Raw genomic sequence first — 15,537 nt, forward strand, 5'->3', positions numbered from 1 at the left:
CTGAGTTGACCTCTGCTTCCGTTGTTTTTCCTTGACTACAGGAGTGACTGTTATAGTCGGGGTTTGGGTCTCTGGCTTAGCCACAGTGCCCGTTTGTATGTCCTTGGGTCTGGAGACCCTCTCGTACCTTTGAGGTTGCTGGACACAGTCTCAGTACATATAGGCAATGCCCCAACACAGTGCTAGAAGTTGTGTCTCTTTTGTATAGGCAAGACATCCTTTTTTCCAGTGGTCTGCCACTTCAACAGGATTCCGTGCCTGTTCAGATGTGAAATCCCAGACCATCGGAGGTGAAAATCACTCTAAGCATCTGCCCAAATTCTCCCACTCACCTTGCCACCCAGGCCTCAACTGCCTCAGAGCACAACCCTGTGTGGCATTTCTGAGCAGTTGGTTAACTTTGGGAAAATCTGAAATCAGATTTATGGCACACACCAATATGAGCATTCTGGTTATGCAGGAATGTTCAAGAAACTGAAGGGCCATTGCAACAAGGCAGGAAACATCTTCTGTGGAGAAGAAAGGGGAAGTGCCATTCTTCATTTTCCCCACCACGTGTCTCCCAGAGGAGGAGAAAAGTGTAACTGCTAGTTGTCTTCATGAGATGTTTCCCAGAGTACTGGAATGGCAGCAGTGCAGGGACCAAACACCAGATTAGGCTCCAGGCCAATGCTTTTATCATAGCTCTTCCCAGTCAAAACACGACAAAGTGATAAACAGCACAGCAAACAGCAAAAGCAGACATTAACAAGCCCTGGAGTTTGCAGTTTGATGTACAGCAAGAGAGGGAACACTCCAAGGAGCAAGTGAGAGACCAAATAAGCCATCACTGAGAGCAAACAAGTAAACATCATGACTGGCAACAGCACAGTCAAGATAAAACCAGTTTAATAAGTGAAAGAGAAGAAAAAAAAAGCTAACCCAAAACAAGTTATGCAAAGGCAGTCACTCATCACCTGTCATCAGCAGACTGATGCCCAGCCAGTTCCTATTGCGCAACCCCTCCTTCCACGATTCTTCTTCCTATTCACCAGGAGGACAGAGTGAGAAACAGAGAAGGCCTTGATGCTATACAAACACTAACCAGCAATAGCTAGAATATTAGTGCATTATCAGTACTGTTTTGGTAAAAAAAAAACCCTCAAAACACAGCACCTTATGAGCTGCTTTCAAGAAAATTAACTCTATCCTAACCAAGCCTAGTACATATATACTGACTGTAACCTCCATCCCCTCTGCAGTGCTTGAGAGTGGACAGGTAGAAGAATCAGGAATGAAGAAGCAAAGTTGAGCCTGGTAAATGGGCGGGGGGTGGTGTGGTGGTTTTTTCAGCTTTTATTTTTGTTTGTCATTTCACAAATCTACTTCCCCCCACCCATCTTGATGAGCAGGGAGGTGTGAGTGGCTGGGTGGGCATTTGGCTGTTAGCCAAGGTCGATCCACCACACATCATTTAGTGAGATTTCTTTCTGGCAGCATGAAAATCTAACAGAACTTTTCATTATAAATAAATTGGTTTTGTTTAATTTTCAGGTACCATGACCAGCAGGACCTTACGAGCAACTTCCTTGGGGCAATGTGGCTGATTTCAATAACATTTCTGTCCATTGGATATGGTGACATGGTACCTAATACATACTGTGGGAAAGGAGTCTGTTTACTCACTGGAATCATGGTGAGTGTTTCAGAATTTATTCACTGGATATGGGATTAAGTTTGTTGGAATGAATCCCCAAACTGATGGTAGTCATAACAAAAATATTTATTTGATAACTTTTAAAGTATATAGGCTTACTTGCACCATTACATGGTCTCTCATTCCATGGTAATGAAATGAAAGGCTTTCATCCTCTGTAGGTAGAATGAAGAGCTGCGTAATAAAATACGGAGAAACAATTCCACCCTGATGCCATACTCGGCTTCAAAATCTCAATAGAGTATCTCATTAAATGCTAGGATATCACATCTTCATGACTGCATTTGGACATGTGTAATTGGACCTCTCCTAATATCAAACCTACAGCTCTGATATTTGCTTCTTAATGAAGTTACTTGCAGGTGTAGAATTGCAATGGTGGCTAGTCTCCTGAAGCATTTTGCTTGTGTGTAGTTTTTTGCATTGTTTCTTATAAGTCTAATAACATATGGTCCATACTTTCCCATTGCTTTATGTGCATTTATGTAGTGCAGCTTTAATTATAAAAGTTTTTGTTACCATTGATTTAATTGTTAGACCATGCATATTCAGTATATATTTATTAGCTGTAGTTCAAATGTAATTTCAATTTTTGTTGTATTGTAGCATTTCGTCCAAGTTAGGTAGGGAGTAGGGCAATAAATTATAATGGAAATTTCTGCATATTTACAGTAAATTAGAAGTAAAAAAGCTCCTGATCCTGCCGTTTTTATTTGTATCAAGCTCCCATGTAAATTTCCCTGTGACTGAGAAGTTCAGGATGGACATCATATATAATATATATAGCAGTAAGATCCATTGAACATAAAAGTAATGCAGCTTCAATATCTACTTTCTATTAAAACAAGTATATTGGGCTTGTGGCTGAAAAGAAGTGGTGGCAAGAAGTTTTCCTTTTTTGAGATGTTTTAGTAAATTTGTTGTTTATAAAAGTATGTATTTTATGTTCAGAGAATAAAATAGAACAATGCATTTTTGTAGTGTTGAATACTTTTTTTCCCAAATGCTTCTTTTTATTTTTAACATGACAGGTTTCAGGTCATTGATCTTTATTGAGAAAGACTTCCAGTAAATTTTGGTAGCGTCAGATGCATATCTCTTTAAATACAGAGTTTGCAATCTGCTGAAAATACAGGTGGAAAGCACAGGAATGACTCAGAGGGTGTTGACTAAACTCCTATCTGCTGTCTTTTGGGGTATTTGTCTTTGTTTTTCCTTCTGAGCCGGATTTTGATGCCAGACAGAATAAAAAAAGTAGCCATAAGTTCATTAGGGAAAAAAGAGAACATGCACCATATATTGCCACAGGGATCTGCAGAACACATACAGAACCCTGTTTACTTCTTCCCAGACACTGTTCAGAAATAAGAAGTAAATGCTTCAAGATGCAGATACTAGATCATTATTCCATTATCATCTCTGACTACATCCTTGACAACAGATCTCTTGATAATAGCTAAATTCTAGGTTAACTTGCCTTGAATATTTACTCAAAACAAATTGTTCAGCATTCTTGGCATTTTCAGTACGAAAATAAAATTACTGTAACAGAAATCTTAAGAGTTTCCAAGCCTTGCAGAACTGCAATGAAAATGTTAGTATTGATGCTAATCATTCATAGGTTTCACACTATTATTGGGTTTATATTGATGCAAATGACAGCAGCATCTGGACTGGTCTTCAAATTTTAATGGTTGTGGGTAGTCTGTGTGATTTTTGTTATGATGAAAACAAGGTAAAAATAAAACAACAGAAGCTGTCTCCAGATTATTGCAAGTTTTTTTTTTTCTATGCACTTATGAACGAACCACACAGAAGGTGAACTTCTAAGCTGTATTTGCCATTTTGCTTATGACAGCACCATTTGGAATCAGATATGCAATTATTTACAGCAGCTGTTTCCATTGCTTTAATGAAAAGCTATGGTACTGGTTAATATATGCTGATTACACACATAGCTTTTTTTTTTCACAACTGAAACAAGAACCCTTTGAAAACTAGTTTGTAAAAGGTACAGATGATATTCACCATGTCTTTGATCGATTGTTTTTTATGATTTTTGCATTTTGCAACTACATTTGAAGCAGTAAGGCTCCAAACACTCAATCGTACTTACATAGTCAGGATCGTGTGATGAGTTTGAGATAAATACCTCCAGATACAGAGAGCATTCTTAAAAAAAAAGGAGGTCAGGTAGTTAGTATGTGATGGTAGTTAAAACAGTCATGAAAATCTGATCTATAATTAAATTTTAAAGGACATTTTGTAAAGGGTCAGAAAGATATGAAGTGTGAAGCAGTGAACATATTAATGAACATATCTTCCAGCCTAAACTCCAAGACCAAAAAGCTCATAGTTCTTAAATATAACTCTTTAAAAACAGCTACTCTGGTGAAACTTATACAGTAAGTAATTATGTTTATTGTGGAAAAGATAAGATCCTAAAAGGACAGACTTACCTATTTCTATTTCAAGAGGAATGATTGATAGTCTAATTAAAAGACACAGAATAAATGTTGAATAACTGTAATGAGTAAAATCAAACCAGCTATGTTATTTCAAGAGGAAAAATTTAATTCCCTAGTAGAATTAATTCTAAAGCAGATGGTGGTGGATACTGGTGGATGAAAAGCTGGACATGAGGTGGCAATGTGCGCTTGCAGCCCAGAAGGCCAACAACATCCTGGGCTGAACGAAAAGAAGCATGGCCAGCAGGTGGAGGGTGGTGGTTCTGCCCCTCTATTCCACTCTCGTGAGACCCCTACTTGGAATATTGTGTCCAGTTCTGGAATCCCCAACATAAGAGAGATATGAAACTGTTGGAATGGGTCCAGAGGAGGCCATGAAGATGATCAAAGGAATGGAGCACCTCTGCTACGAGGACAAGCTGAGAGAGTTGGGGTTGTTCAGCCTGGAGAAGAGAAAGCTTCTGAGAAGAAGCAGGTGGAGGGTGGTGGTTCTGACCCTCTACTCCACTGTCACAAGACTCCACCTAGAGTACTGCATCCAGCTCTGGAGTCCTCAGCACAGGGAAGAGAAGCGGGTTCAGAGGAGGGCCAAAACCCACCTCTCCTATGAAGATAGGTTCAGAGAGTTGAGGTTGTTCAGCCTGGAGAAGAGAAGGCTCCGGGGAGACCTTCTTGTGGCTTTTCAATACTAAAGGGGGCTTATAAGAAAGATGGAAAGATACTTTTTACCAAGGCCTGTAGTGACAGGACAAGGGGTAATGGTTTTAAACTAAAAGAAGGCAGATTCAGTCTAAACATAAGGACGTTCTTTTTTACAATGAGGATGGTGAAACACCGGAACAGATTGCCCGGAGAGGTTGTAGATGCCCCATCACTGGAAACATTGTTGTCATGTTGGACAGGGCTTTGAGCAACCTGATCTAATTGAAGATGTCCCTGCTCGTTGCAGGGGGAGGTTGGACTTTAAGGGTCCCTTCCAACCCAAACAATTCTATGATTGTATGATTCTGTGATATTATTCTGATTATACTAAAAGAAAATAAGCAGTTGAGAATCATTAAGAGTAAGTCAGTAAAGAAATCTAATTAATATATTAGAAAAAATAAAATAAGCTAAAAAGAAAACTGTGAACCATCTTTATTCTTGAAAAAATAAGGTAAATATTTAAACAACATGTTCTGTCATATTGAACAATTTTTTTTTTGATCTTGCAAAGCACTTGGATATGGGAATCTTTAATGAAAATATTGAACTCGTACAATACAGGGTTGGTGACTTTGTTAAACACAGAGGCTGTTCATATACTGACAAGAGAAACTGAGTACCTCCTTAAATCACCTATCAGTGTTTTTCTGATGAGACTTCACTAGGAAGTAGTCTATTCAGACTACACAATCTATGCAGACTAGCTGACTATGGACCAGGTAGATGATAAACTGGATAGTAAACATGCCCTCCACGTTCTCTATACATGAATTAGGCTTGCGGAGAGTGATTGATGAATAGAATTATGAGTGCCTTCTGTCATGTCCCACTTCAAAAAAAGGTGAGGTCTTTATTCCAGCATGGCGCCAGAGCGATCCAAAATCACTCAGGAGGAGGGTGTAAATGATACTTTTTACTAAACAAGGTGCATGCCCTTAAAACACTGGATTCAAATGAACAAAAAACCCATACGCGACAGAGCACAGACAGAGAAACCACAGCAGCCGAAGTCACTGGAAGAGCCTGTCACTCAGCAATGCTTGGCAACATTGTAACAATCTGCTTAACCGAACAGCATGGAGAGCCCTAATGCTGCCGAGTCAAAACTGAGATCAAACCAAAACTACTCGCTACAGCTTACTGCAGCACCATGTGTTGCAAAGAGAAAAGGGAGAGAAAGAGAAAAGGGAGAAAAGAAGAAAAGGAGAAAAGAGAGGAAAGGAGAAAACAGAGAAATAATTACTTGAGAAATAGTTACAAGAGAAATTGGAAAGATGAGAGATAGTCACCACCTTAGGGATTCCGCTTGTAGCAACACGTTTCTTTGCCCAGCGGCTCCAGAAAATGATGGGTGTCCACACACAATGCAACACAGTAAGACACAGACACCAGACATAGATACAAGACACGAGGCTGCAGGCTTTTGTGGAGATTTTTAAGCTCTCTGTCCCCACCCCTTACCAGATCAGGTGGGGAGACAGGTAACATGCTGTCATGCCCTGCACCAGGCACATCCAGACATGGTCTCCAGCATTTCAGGTCTTGCCACTGTGGGCTGGGGGGCATCACCTGCTTTGAGCCATTAACCCACAACGTCAGGTCCATACACCATCTTCTGTATCAGAAGAAGATATAGAACGGAAGGGGAGACCCTCACCACGATCCAAGAGGAAATGGTTAGAGACCTGCTCGGCCATTATTCACAAATTTATGGGGCTGGATGGGATCCACCTGAAGATATTAAGGGAGCTGGCGGAGGTGCTCAGCAAACCCCTTTCCATCATGTACCATCAGTCCTGGCTGACTGGGGAAATTCCACTACATTGGAGATTGGCAAATGTGATGCCCATTCACAGAAGGGCTGGAGGGAGGATCCAGGAAACTACAGGCCTGTCAGTTTGACCTCAGTGCCAGGGAAGGTCATGGAGCAGGTCATCTTGAGTGCTATCACACAGCACACACAAGACAACCAGGTGATCAGGCCCAGTCAACATGGATTTATGAAAGGCAGGTCCTACCAAACTAATCTGATCTCCTTCTATGACAAGGTGACCTGCTTAGTGACTGAGGGAAAGGGTGTGGATGTAGTGTTCTTGGACTTCAGTAAAGCTTTTGACACAGTTTTTCACAGTATTCTACTTCAGAAACTGGCCGCCACTGGCCTGGACAGGCCTAACCCCTGCTGGGTTAATAACTGGCTGGATGGCCAGGCCCAAAGAGCTGTGGTAAATGGAGTTAAATCCAGCTGGAGGCTGGTCACAAGTGGTGTCCCCAGGGCTCAGTGGTGGGTCCAGTCCTGTTCAATGTTTTTATCAATGACCTGGATGAAGGCATTGAGTGCACTCTTAGTAAGTTTGCAGACGACACTAAGCTGGGAGGAATTATCGATCTGCATGAGGGTAAGGAGGATCTCCAAAGGGATCTGAACAGACCGAGACCAATGACATGAGGTTTAACGAGGCCAAATGCTGGGTCCTGCACTTGGGGCACAACCACCCTGTGCAGTGTTACAGACTAGGGTAATAGTGGCTGGAAAGCTGCCTGGAGGAGAAGGACCTGGGGGTGTTGGTTGACAGCCGACTAAATGTGAGCCGGCAGTGTGCCCAGGTGGCCAAGAAGGCCAGTGGCATCTTGGCTTGTATCAGAAATGGTGTGGCCAGCAGGTCCAGGGAGGTGATTCTGCCCCTGTACTTGGCACTGGTGAGACTGCACCTTGAGTACTGTGTTCACTTCTGGGCCACTCATCACAAGAAGGATGTTGAGGCTCTGGAGCGTGTCCAGAGAAGAGTAACAAAGTTGGTGAAGGGGCTGGAGAACAAGTCTTATGAGGAGGGGCTGAGGGAGCTGGGGTTGTTTAGCCTGGAGAAGAGGAGGCTGAGGGGAGACCTTATTGCTCTCTGCAACTACCTGAAATGAGGTTGTAGAGAGGAGGGTGTTGGTCTGTTCTCCCAAGTGACAAGTGATAGGATAAGGGGGAGTGGCCTCAAGCTGCGCCAGGGAAGGTTCAGACTGTGTATCAGGAAAAAAATTTTCACAGAAAGTGTCATTGGGCACTGGAACAGGCTGCCCAGGGAGGTGGTTGAGTCACCATCCCTGGAGGTATTTAAAAGATGGGTAGACGAGGTGCTCAGGGGCATCATTTAGTGGCAGATAGGAATGGTTGGACTCGATGATCCGAGAGGTCTTTTCCAACCCGGTGATTCTATGATTCTAAGATTCCTAAACAAAAGAAAAATAAGTAAACATCATATCTGAGCAGTGGAATGTGAAAATTATTTTATAGAATCTTCTATAGAAACTAACCAGTACCGTCAAGTCCTTCTCTACAGGGCTGCTCTCAATCCCTTCATCCTTCAACCTGTAATGATACTGGGAATTGCCCTGACCCAGATGCAGGACCTTGCACTTGGCTCTGTTGACCTCATGAGGTTCACATGGACCCACTTCTCAAGCTTGTCCAGGTCCCTCTGGATGGCATCCCATCCCTCAGGTGTGTCAACTGTACCACATAGCTTGGTGTCATCTGCAAACTTGCCAAGGGTGCACTTGATCCCCCTTTCTGTGTCACTGATGAAGATATTCATCCCAATTTGGACCCCTGAATGACACCACTTGTCACTGCTCTCCATCTGGATATCGACCCTCTGGATGCAACCGTCCAACCAATTCCTCATCCACCAAACAGTCCACCCATCAAATCCATATCTCTTCAATTTAGAGAGAAGGATGTTGTGGGGGACCATGTCAAAGGCCTTACAGAAGTCCAGATAGATGACATCCATAGCTCTTCCCTTGTCCACTGATGTAGTCACAACATCATAGAAGAACACTAGGTTCATCAGGCAAGACTTGTCCTTGGTGAAGCCATCCTGGCTGTCTTGAATCACCTCCCTGTCCCATGCATCTTAACATAGCTTCTAGGAGGATCTGTTCCATGATCTTCCCAGGCACAGAGGTGAGACTGACAGGTTGGTAGTTCCCTGGGTCCTCCTTTTCACCCTTCTGAAAAAATGGGTTCAATGTTGCCCTTTTCTCCAGAAAGTTCTTCCAGATGAGCACATTTGCAGCTATGACATCCACAGCTGCCTTCAGGTGCTAGGGGGGACTTCCAGGTGCTTGAGCTCCATGCAACCTAAAGTCCAGACAACTATTTCAGTCCTTTGGAGGTCTGTTTGAGTGGAGACATGAGCATAGGTAAACTGTAGTGCTTTTGTTTGCTTTTCAGCCTCAGCTTTGCAGTTGTGGCAGGTGGACACCATTTTCTTTCAGCAGGTCACAGTCTCCTTATAGTTCTCAGAAAAATAGTTCACTTATAAAATGGTAATTTTTTTGAAAAATGTAATCCTTCTAATTCTAACTCCCTGGAGACCTCAAGCTGCTGGGTAGGCTTGCACAGCCACCAGTTAGTTGGGGTGACCATTGAGGCTGCAGCCTAAGCCTGCAGGTAAGCAGAGCAGGGGGCAGTCAACAACTGGTAGAGTGTGCAGCCCTTCTCTTGGGACCTGCCATGCCCCTCCCCTCAGGGGCCATTCCCTTTCTGCATGCCCTTGCCGCTGGCGCTCCCTAGGGGCTGGTTATATGCTGCTTCCCATGGTTTGATCTGGCCCCAGGGATCGCCAACACTGCCCAACTCGCACCCGCCTCTGTCACCTGCCAGCTGGTCCCTCCACACACAATGCAAGGGTGCTGGGGACCCAGAAATCCCCTCAGACTCCCCGTGGGGACATCATAAACCTCAAACTCCTCTCAGGACAGGACAACTACTGCATTTGGAACTTTAACAAAGAAAGAACAAAGTGCAAATGCAAGAGATATTTACTTCGAGGAGTATAGACTTTCTCCAAGCCTTACTTTTTTAAACTGATGACCAAATGCTGTTTTCAGTGTGGCTTCTCTGGCAGCTAATGATTCTTTGTCTTAGATTTTAAAAGACAAAAAGACCAACCCCCAAACTTAACCCTTTAAAGGTTAAAGAGATGCAAGCACTTCTCTTTGCTTATCACTTAAAGTGGGCCCTTAATGAAAAGCTAGTCCCAAATGCTAGACTTTCTCGAAGCCTGATTTTTAACCTTTGTTGTGGTTTAACCCTAACTAGCATCTATGCACCACACAGCCACTTGCTCGCTCCTCTCACAGTGGGATATGGAATGTGGTAAAAATATCCATTCTAAAGGTCTAAATTTGTCAGACACACCTCCTACCCATTGGGCTAAAACTCTAAACGGTTGGAATTTGGCTGAAATAATATATAATTCAATCGGAATGTTTAAACAGTTGCAAAATGTTTGTTTCTGACTAAGCTTTTTAGCGACCATCGCCAACGCAACAAAAAATCTTTGTCTAATTGCCTGGGAGAGGTTAAATCTGAATCTCCTTTTAACAACATAAACAAAGGATGTAATTCTTCTGTAGTGATGCCTAACAAGGGGCATACCCAATTTATGGCTCCTAACAATTTTTGCACATCGTTCAATGTCTTTGCAGAATATAAAAGTTTAACTTGCTGTGGATGAATGGTTTGTTCTCGAATTTTCCATCCCAAATACTGGATTTTTTTTGGTGCAACACAAAGGCCTACTTGGGTAACAGCTACTGTTACAGCTGCTACAGCTTTAGCCATCTGTTCTGGTGTTGAGGCTGCAACTAAAATATCATACATACAATAATAAATCAGGGCTTGAGGATATAATTCGCAAACTAGTGATAAAGCTTCTGCTACAAACCACTGACAAATTGTTGGACTGTTACACATGCCTTGCAGCAATACAGTCCAGTGATATCATTGGCTTGGTTCTGCCCTATTAATAGAAGGAATAGAAAAAGCAAAACTGATTGCATCCTTTGGATGTAATGGAATGTTAAAAAAACAGTCTTTCAAATCTATAATGGTTAAGGCCCAGTTTTGAGATAACATTGTCGATGAGGGCATTCCTGGTTGCAATGGTCCCATAGGCTCAATACTCACATTTATTTTTTGCAAATCTTGTAATAAACGCCATTTTCTGCTTTTCTTCTGTATTACAAACACAGGCATGTTCCACAGGCTGGTAGTTGGTACAATGTGTCCAGCTTGTAATTGTTCTTGCACTAAAGCTTTAAGGTGGTGCAGTTTCTCATTGCTGGGGGGCCACTGTTCCACCCAAATCAGCTCATCTGTAGTCCAGGTAAGAGGAAGGGTGGTCTGCACTGCCCCCATTAAAAATGGATGCTCCAAGTCAGACCCTATTGTGCTGCGCAGTCTCTACCCCATAAGACAGTGGGAAGTGACAGAATGTATGGTTTGACAGTTGCCACATGACCTTTGGGTCCATATATGATTATGGAGCGTAAACTTCATCATGGGCTAGTCACTCCCTCCACCCCCACCAGAGCAGTAAGTAGTTTGGTCAGTGGCCAATCTGTCAGCCATTCTGTTAAAGAAAAAACTATCACATCAGCTCTGCTGTCTATAATACCAGTAAAACATTGTTCTTTGTTGCTCTGTGAGTGTCGTACTTTGCAGGTTAACGTCAGTTGTGATTTTTGCAGTTTCTGCGTCCGTAGAATCACAGGCCAAAGTCTCCTTCTTCCCATATGTGTTTTGCTGCACAGGGTACAGTTGCTTGAAAACAAATCAACTGAAGCAATTCTAGTGACCTTTGGTATCAAGCAAGGAGGCATAGGCGTCCAAACCATTACTTGTATTGTTCCCATAAAGTCAGCATCAATCAGTCCCAGTGAAACCAACAATCCTTGCTTTGTGACAGATGATCATCCAGTTAACAGTGCACTAAGTCCGTTTCCTAGGGGGCCCTTAACTGCCATAGGGTTGAGCTGAACTGCAGTGTGATGGCTTTCTATTCTTTAAGGCAGTAAAACTTTCTGACAGTCTGCATTTGCATTCTCTATGGCTAATTGTTTAAGCAAAATTTCTCTAGTGGAGGTATCATCTGCCTGCTTATTTAGAGCTTCTTGTAGTTTCTCTGAAAACTCATGCATGGTTCCATAGCTCCTTGTCGAATATTAATGAAAGATGGTACATGAGTCCCAGTGTCAGGGACATTTCTAAATGTCTTCAATACGATAGCCTTTAGTTGTTGCAGCCCTTCCATCACAAAGGACTATCCCATGGGCATTGCAAATTTTCCGGGGCTGCTCGTTCCATGCTCCAGATGGGGTCAGTGGCTGCCATGGGAGATGCGGCAGTGGCGGGGGCAGGACCACTCCCAGGTGGGCGGTGGAGCAGTTAGTACATTCTCTTCTACAGCTTTTTGAATCTCCTTTATCTTTTCATAACAAATTGGTTCCCAACAAGGACCGGCGTCCCATGAATAAATCACAGGAAAAGCTTGTAACGGTTCAACCTTCCCCCACCGCTGCGCTTCCCTCCTGACTTGTGCCCATCTGTCTGAGGGACGGGGTGAAAATAAATCAGGCTCCTTCTTGGGGTCTACTGGACCCGGATCAAAGGGGTTGTCGGCAGTCGCTGATGGTTCTACACTCGGTTCCGTATCATTGTTGTGCTCTTTGGAGCCGATGTGTGCCTTTAGCGCTTCAGAAACAGTCCAGCAGGGACCAAGCAACACACTAGCCATTTTGTCCAACCAAGTCGCTTGATCCCATAATCAAACTCTGATCTTATCTCACATTTCTTGCTCAAATGCCAAGCAAACATCAAAAGAAGGCTCCTGATCCCAAGTCCATGCCAAAAGCGCTTTAAGATCATTAATTTCTAACGTTCAGTTTTGTTTCTTTAAAATATGTTTAAATAAATTTATTACATCTTTCTGCTCCTGGGTTATCGTGTTCCCCATCACCTTATCAGCAGTTCACCTTCTGTCCAGCGGGTAGGTGTCTACGGGTACACCCTGGGCTTCATTTCAGCCCCTCCAATTGTTCTGCCAATGTATGCCATTGGACCATGCCCCTCCTTACCCGAGCCTCTGTTCAGACCCTAAATCGGGTGCCATTCATGGCGTATTAACATGAACGGACTCTGCATTTGTTTCAAGCTAAGACCTAGTTTATTGTTACAAGCTCATATTTATACCTTACTAAAAATGTCAACACCGCTCCCACAAGTCCCTCATAAAAATTTCCACTGTATGTTTTTTTCATTCCAACCTCCTTGTGACCACTGTTATTGTTTTCATGCCTTCTTATTTCTGCCAGTGATGTTCATTCTTCTCAGGCCCATGGCTTGCTGGATATTAAATGTTCTGTACTCCTGCTCCAGAGACTTAACAACACTTGTGGCCATTTCTTGCTCGCCATCTCTTATGACAATGATTAGATTGCTACAGGTGCCTCAGCTTAGTATATAATATGGACTCAACACCTGACTGCATTGATACAGGTGCTGTATAAAAACAGAAGAAAAAAATATATAGTCTTACTTCCCAAACAGCTTACAGTCCAGATATAGAAAAGAGACTGGGGAACAATGAGGCATTATTAGCATGATGCTATGATAACAAGGGATCTTGGTACACCAGAAATCTAAGTTTCATCACTGGTTTTGGTAGGTTTTGTAGTAAATAATATTCAGAAAAGGAGGGAGAGGGACTTGAAAGAAACCCATATGTCAGATTTATATGTTTGCATAGAGCTTTTACTAAGTCAAGAGATGATGCAAAGGTGTGGGGGGTTTTGAATGTTGTAGTATGTTGGCATTATGGACTTCTCAGAGTCAAGAGTAAGAAAATTAAATGTATTGGCAAGTATGTTGGTTATTTAGCTGCTGGTCAGATGGAACTTCTGTTTAAAGTAAGGAGAAACTCACTTATCACTATATTTCTAACAGGTTACACCACCTGCTAATCCAATCCATTTCTGACAGAACAGGGCTAATACCTGTATCTAGTCATGTAGGCATGGGAAGATTCCTGATTGCTATGACATTAATGACAAAAAAACCAGTTGATCTATGTTTCTTCCTATATCTACTTGTAATGACTGTGAGGCATTGAGGAATGTTTTGGCTTTCTTTCATATAGTCGGAATAAATTGTTATCTCCCTTTTCGAATGCAACTTTATCCATGGCAGACAGTAGTCTCAAGGACATGACATTTCCTTGCTCTTTTTCTTTTGCGGTGTTGAAGAGGCATGCTTCTCATTGTACCAGACACATAACTAGTTCTGACTTTATGAAAAGAACTTGAGCCACCATCCATGCAGTTATATGGTTTTGTAAGTTTTATGCATGCTTTTTAGAAGTCCTAAGATGACCACACAGGTGCACGTGCGTGCGCGCGCACACACACACAAATCTGACTTAAAATTCCACTTTTTAGATTAAGAAGTGTAAAAATGGAACAAAGGAAACTGAATGATCAAGCCAACACTTTGGTGGACCTGGCAAAGGTTAGTAGGCAATTACTATTGTTTTGTATCAAAATTCATCCTTTCCAAATTAAGAGATCGTAAGTGAAAATGTTATGAATTATACACGCAAATATTGTTAACAAGTTGTTAATTTGAGAAAATGAAAACATATATCTGTTTTGGGTTAACATTTATTAAATGAAACATCTTGTTAATGGCTCTGACCAAGGTTTGAATGTACCTTTTATTTTTTGAACATTTGGAAAAGATTTCATAACTGTGGGGTTGATCCTGAGATCTGCCAAAACAGACTACAGTGACCATGGTGAATGCTTAGGATGAACTTTGACTAGGCAATGTTTGTGTAGTCCTGTGTAATAAAGAAGTTTCTTGTCTGAAGATAGACTATGCTGTGAGGGACTACAGTGGATTGCATCAGTAAAGAGAGGGACAGAGGACCATGATTAGTTTGCTACAGGTGCCTCAGCTTAGTATATAATATGGATACTATCTCAGCAGAGCACAGTGGACCTGAAGGATAAAAAAAGACAAAGTCAGATCTATTATTAGTTGTAGTATCACAGTTGGTGATACAGAACTACCATCTTCATTTATTGTTATTCATATTACTGTAGCACTCAGGACTCAACACCTGATTCCATTGATAGTATGGTGGCATCACGGACTTCTCAGAGCCAAGATCTACTGCCTCCATATCGATGGGATGGAAGAGCCCAAGAGACTGAGATTGATGAGGTCCTCCCTGAGCCTTCACTTCTCTAGGCTAAACAGTCCCAGATCTCTCAGACTTTCCTCATAGGAGAGATGCTCCAGTCCCTTAATCATCTTAGTGGTCCTGTTTTGCGCTGGGAGGTTCTGGTCCGTTATGATCCCAGTAAGAAAGACATTTAAACTCTGTAAGGTATCATTTAAAATGCTATTAATCTAACGCTATAAGGGGATAATAGCATCCCTTTAGATACTGGGAGCCTGAGCGGTGTAGCATCGAACAGGAGTCCAACCCATGTGCAGCATGCCATGCAGACCCTGTCCATAGGCGAGATTATTCCCTTCTGGTCTTTCAAGCCATTATAGGATTTTCTTACAAGGAAACAAATCTATTTATAATTTCTACTGTCAAAGAGAAAGGATGTTCACATAAGAACTTCTTGCTGTGCTTGTAGATAAAGGGAAGGCCACACAGGTGACATAATCACCAGTACCAGGTGGGAGCTGCCTGCAGGCTCCTGTTACAATGAGCTGGCTGAGTTTATCCTGTGGCCAAGGGATTTGCGCAGCACAACACAGGCCTGAAAGCCATGCTGTATGTGCACCACAGTGCAGCATGGCACAGCATAGCACAG

At 42.4% G+C, this 15,537-nt stretch overlaps 1 protein-coding gene across 1 annotated transcript in view; it reads left to right on the forward strand.

Annotated features, from left to right (window-relative positions):
* The window catches only part of LOC128850216 (small conductance calcium-activated potassium channel protein 2-like), a 108,052-nt gene that overhangs the window by 79,585 nt on the left and 12,930 nt on the right, over positions 1-15,537 (forward strand). Inside the window, exons 4-6 of the mRNA XM_054053211.1 lie at positions 1,534-1,675; positions 2,303-2,319; positions 14,143-14,212. Of these exons, the coding sequence (XP_053909186.1) occupies positions 1,534-1,675; positions 2,303-2,319; positions 14,143-14,212 (229 nt within the window). The remainder of the gene's footprint in view (positions 1-1,533; positions 1,676-2,302; positions 2,320-14,142; positions 14,213-15,537) is intronic.

This window comes from Cuculus canorus, chromosome W (assembly GCF_017976375.1).
Source record: "Cuculus canorus isolate bCucCan1 chromosome W, bCucCan1.pri, whole genome shotgun sequence".
Classification (NCBI taxonomy): domain Eukaryota; kingdom Metazoa; phylum Chordata; class Aves; order Cuculiformes; family Cuculidae; genus Cuculus; species Cuculus canorus.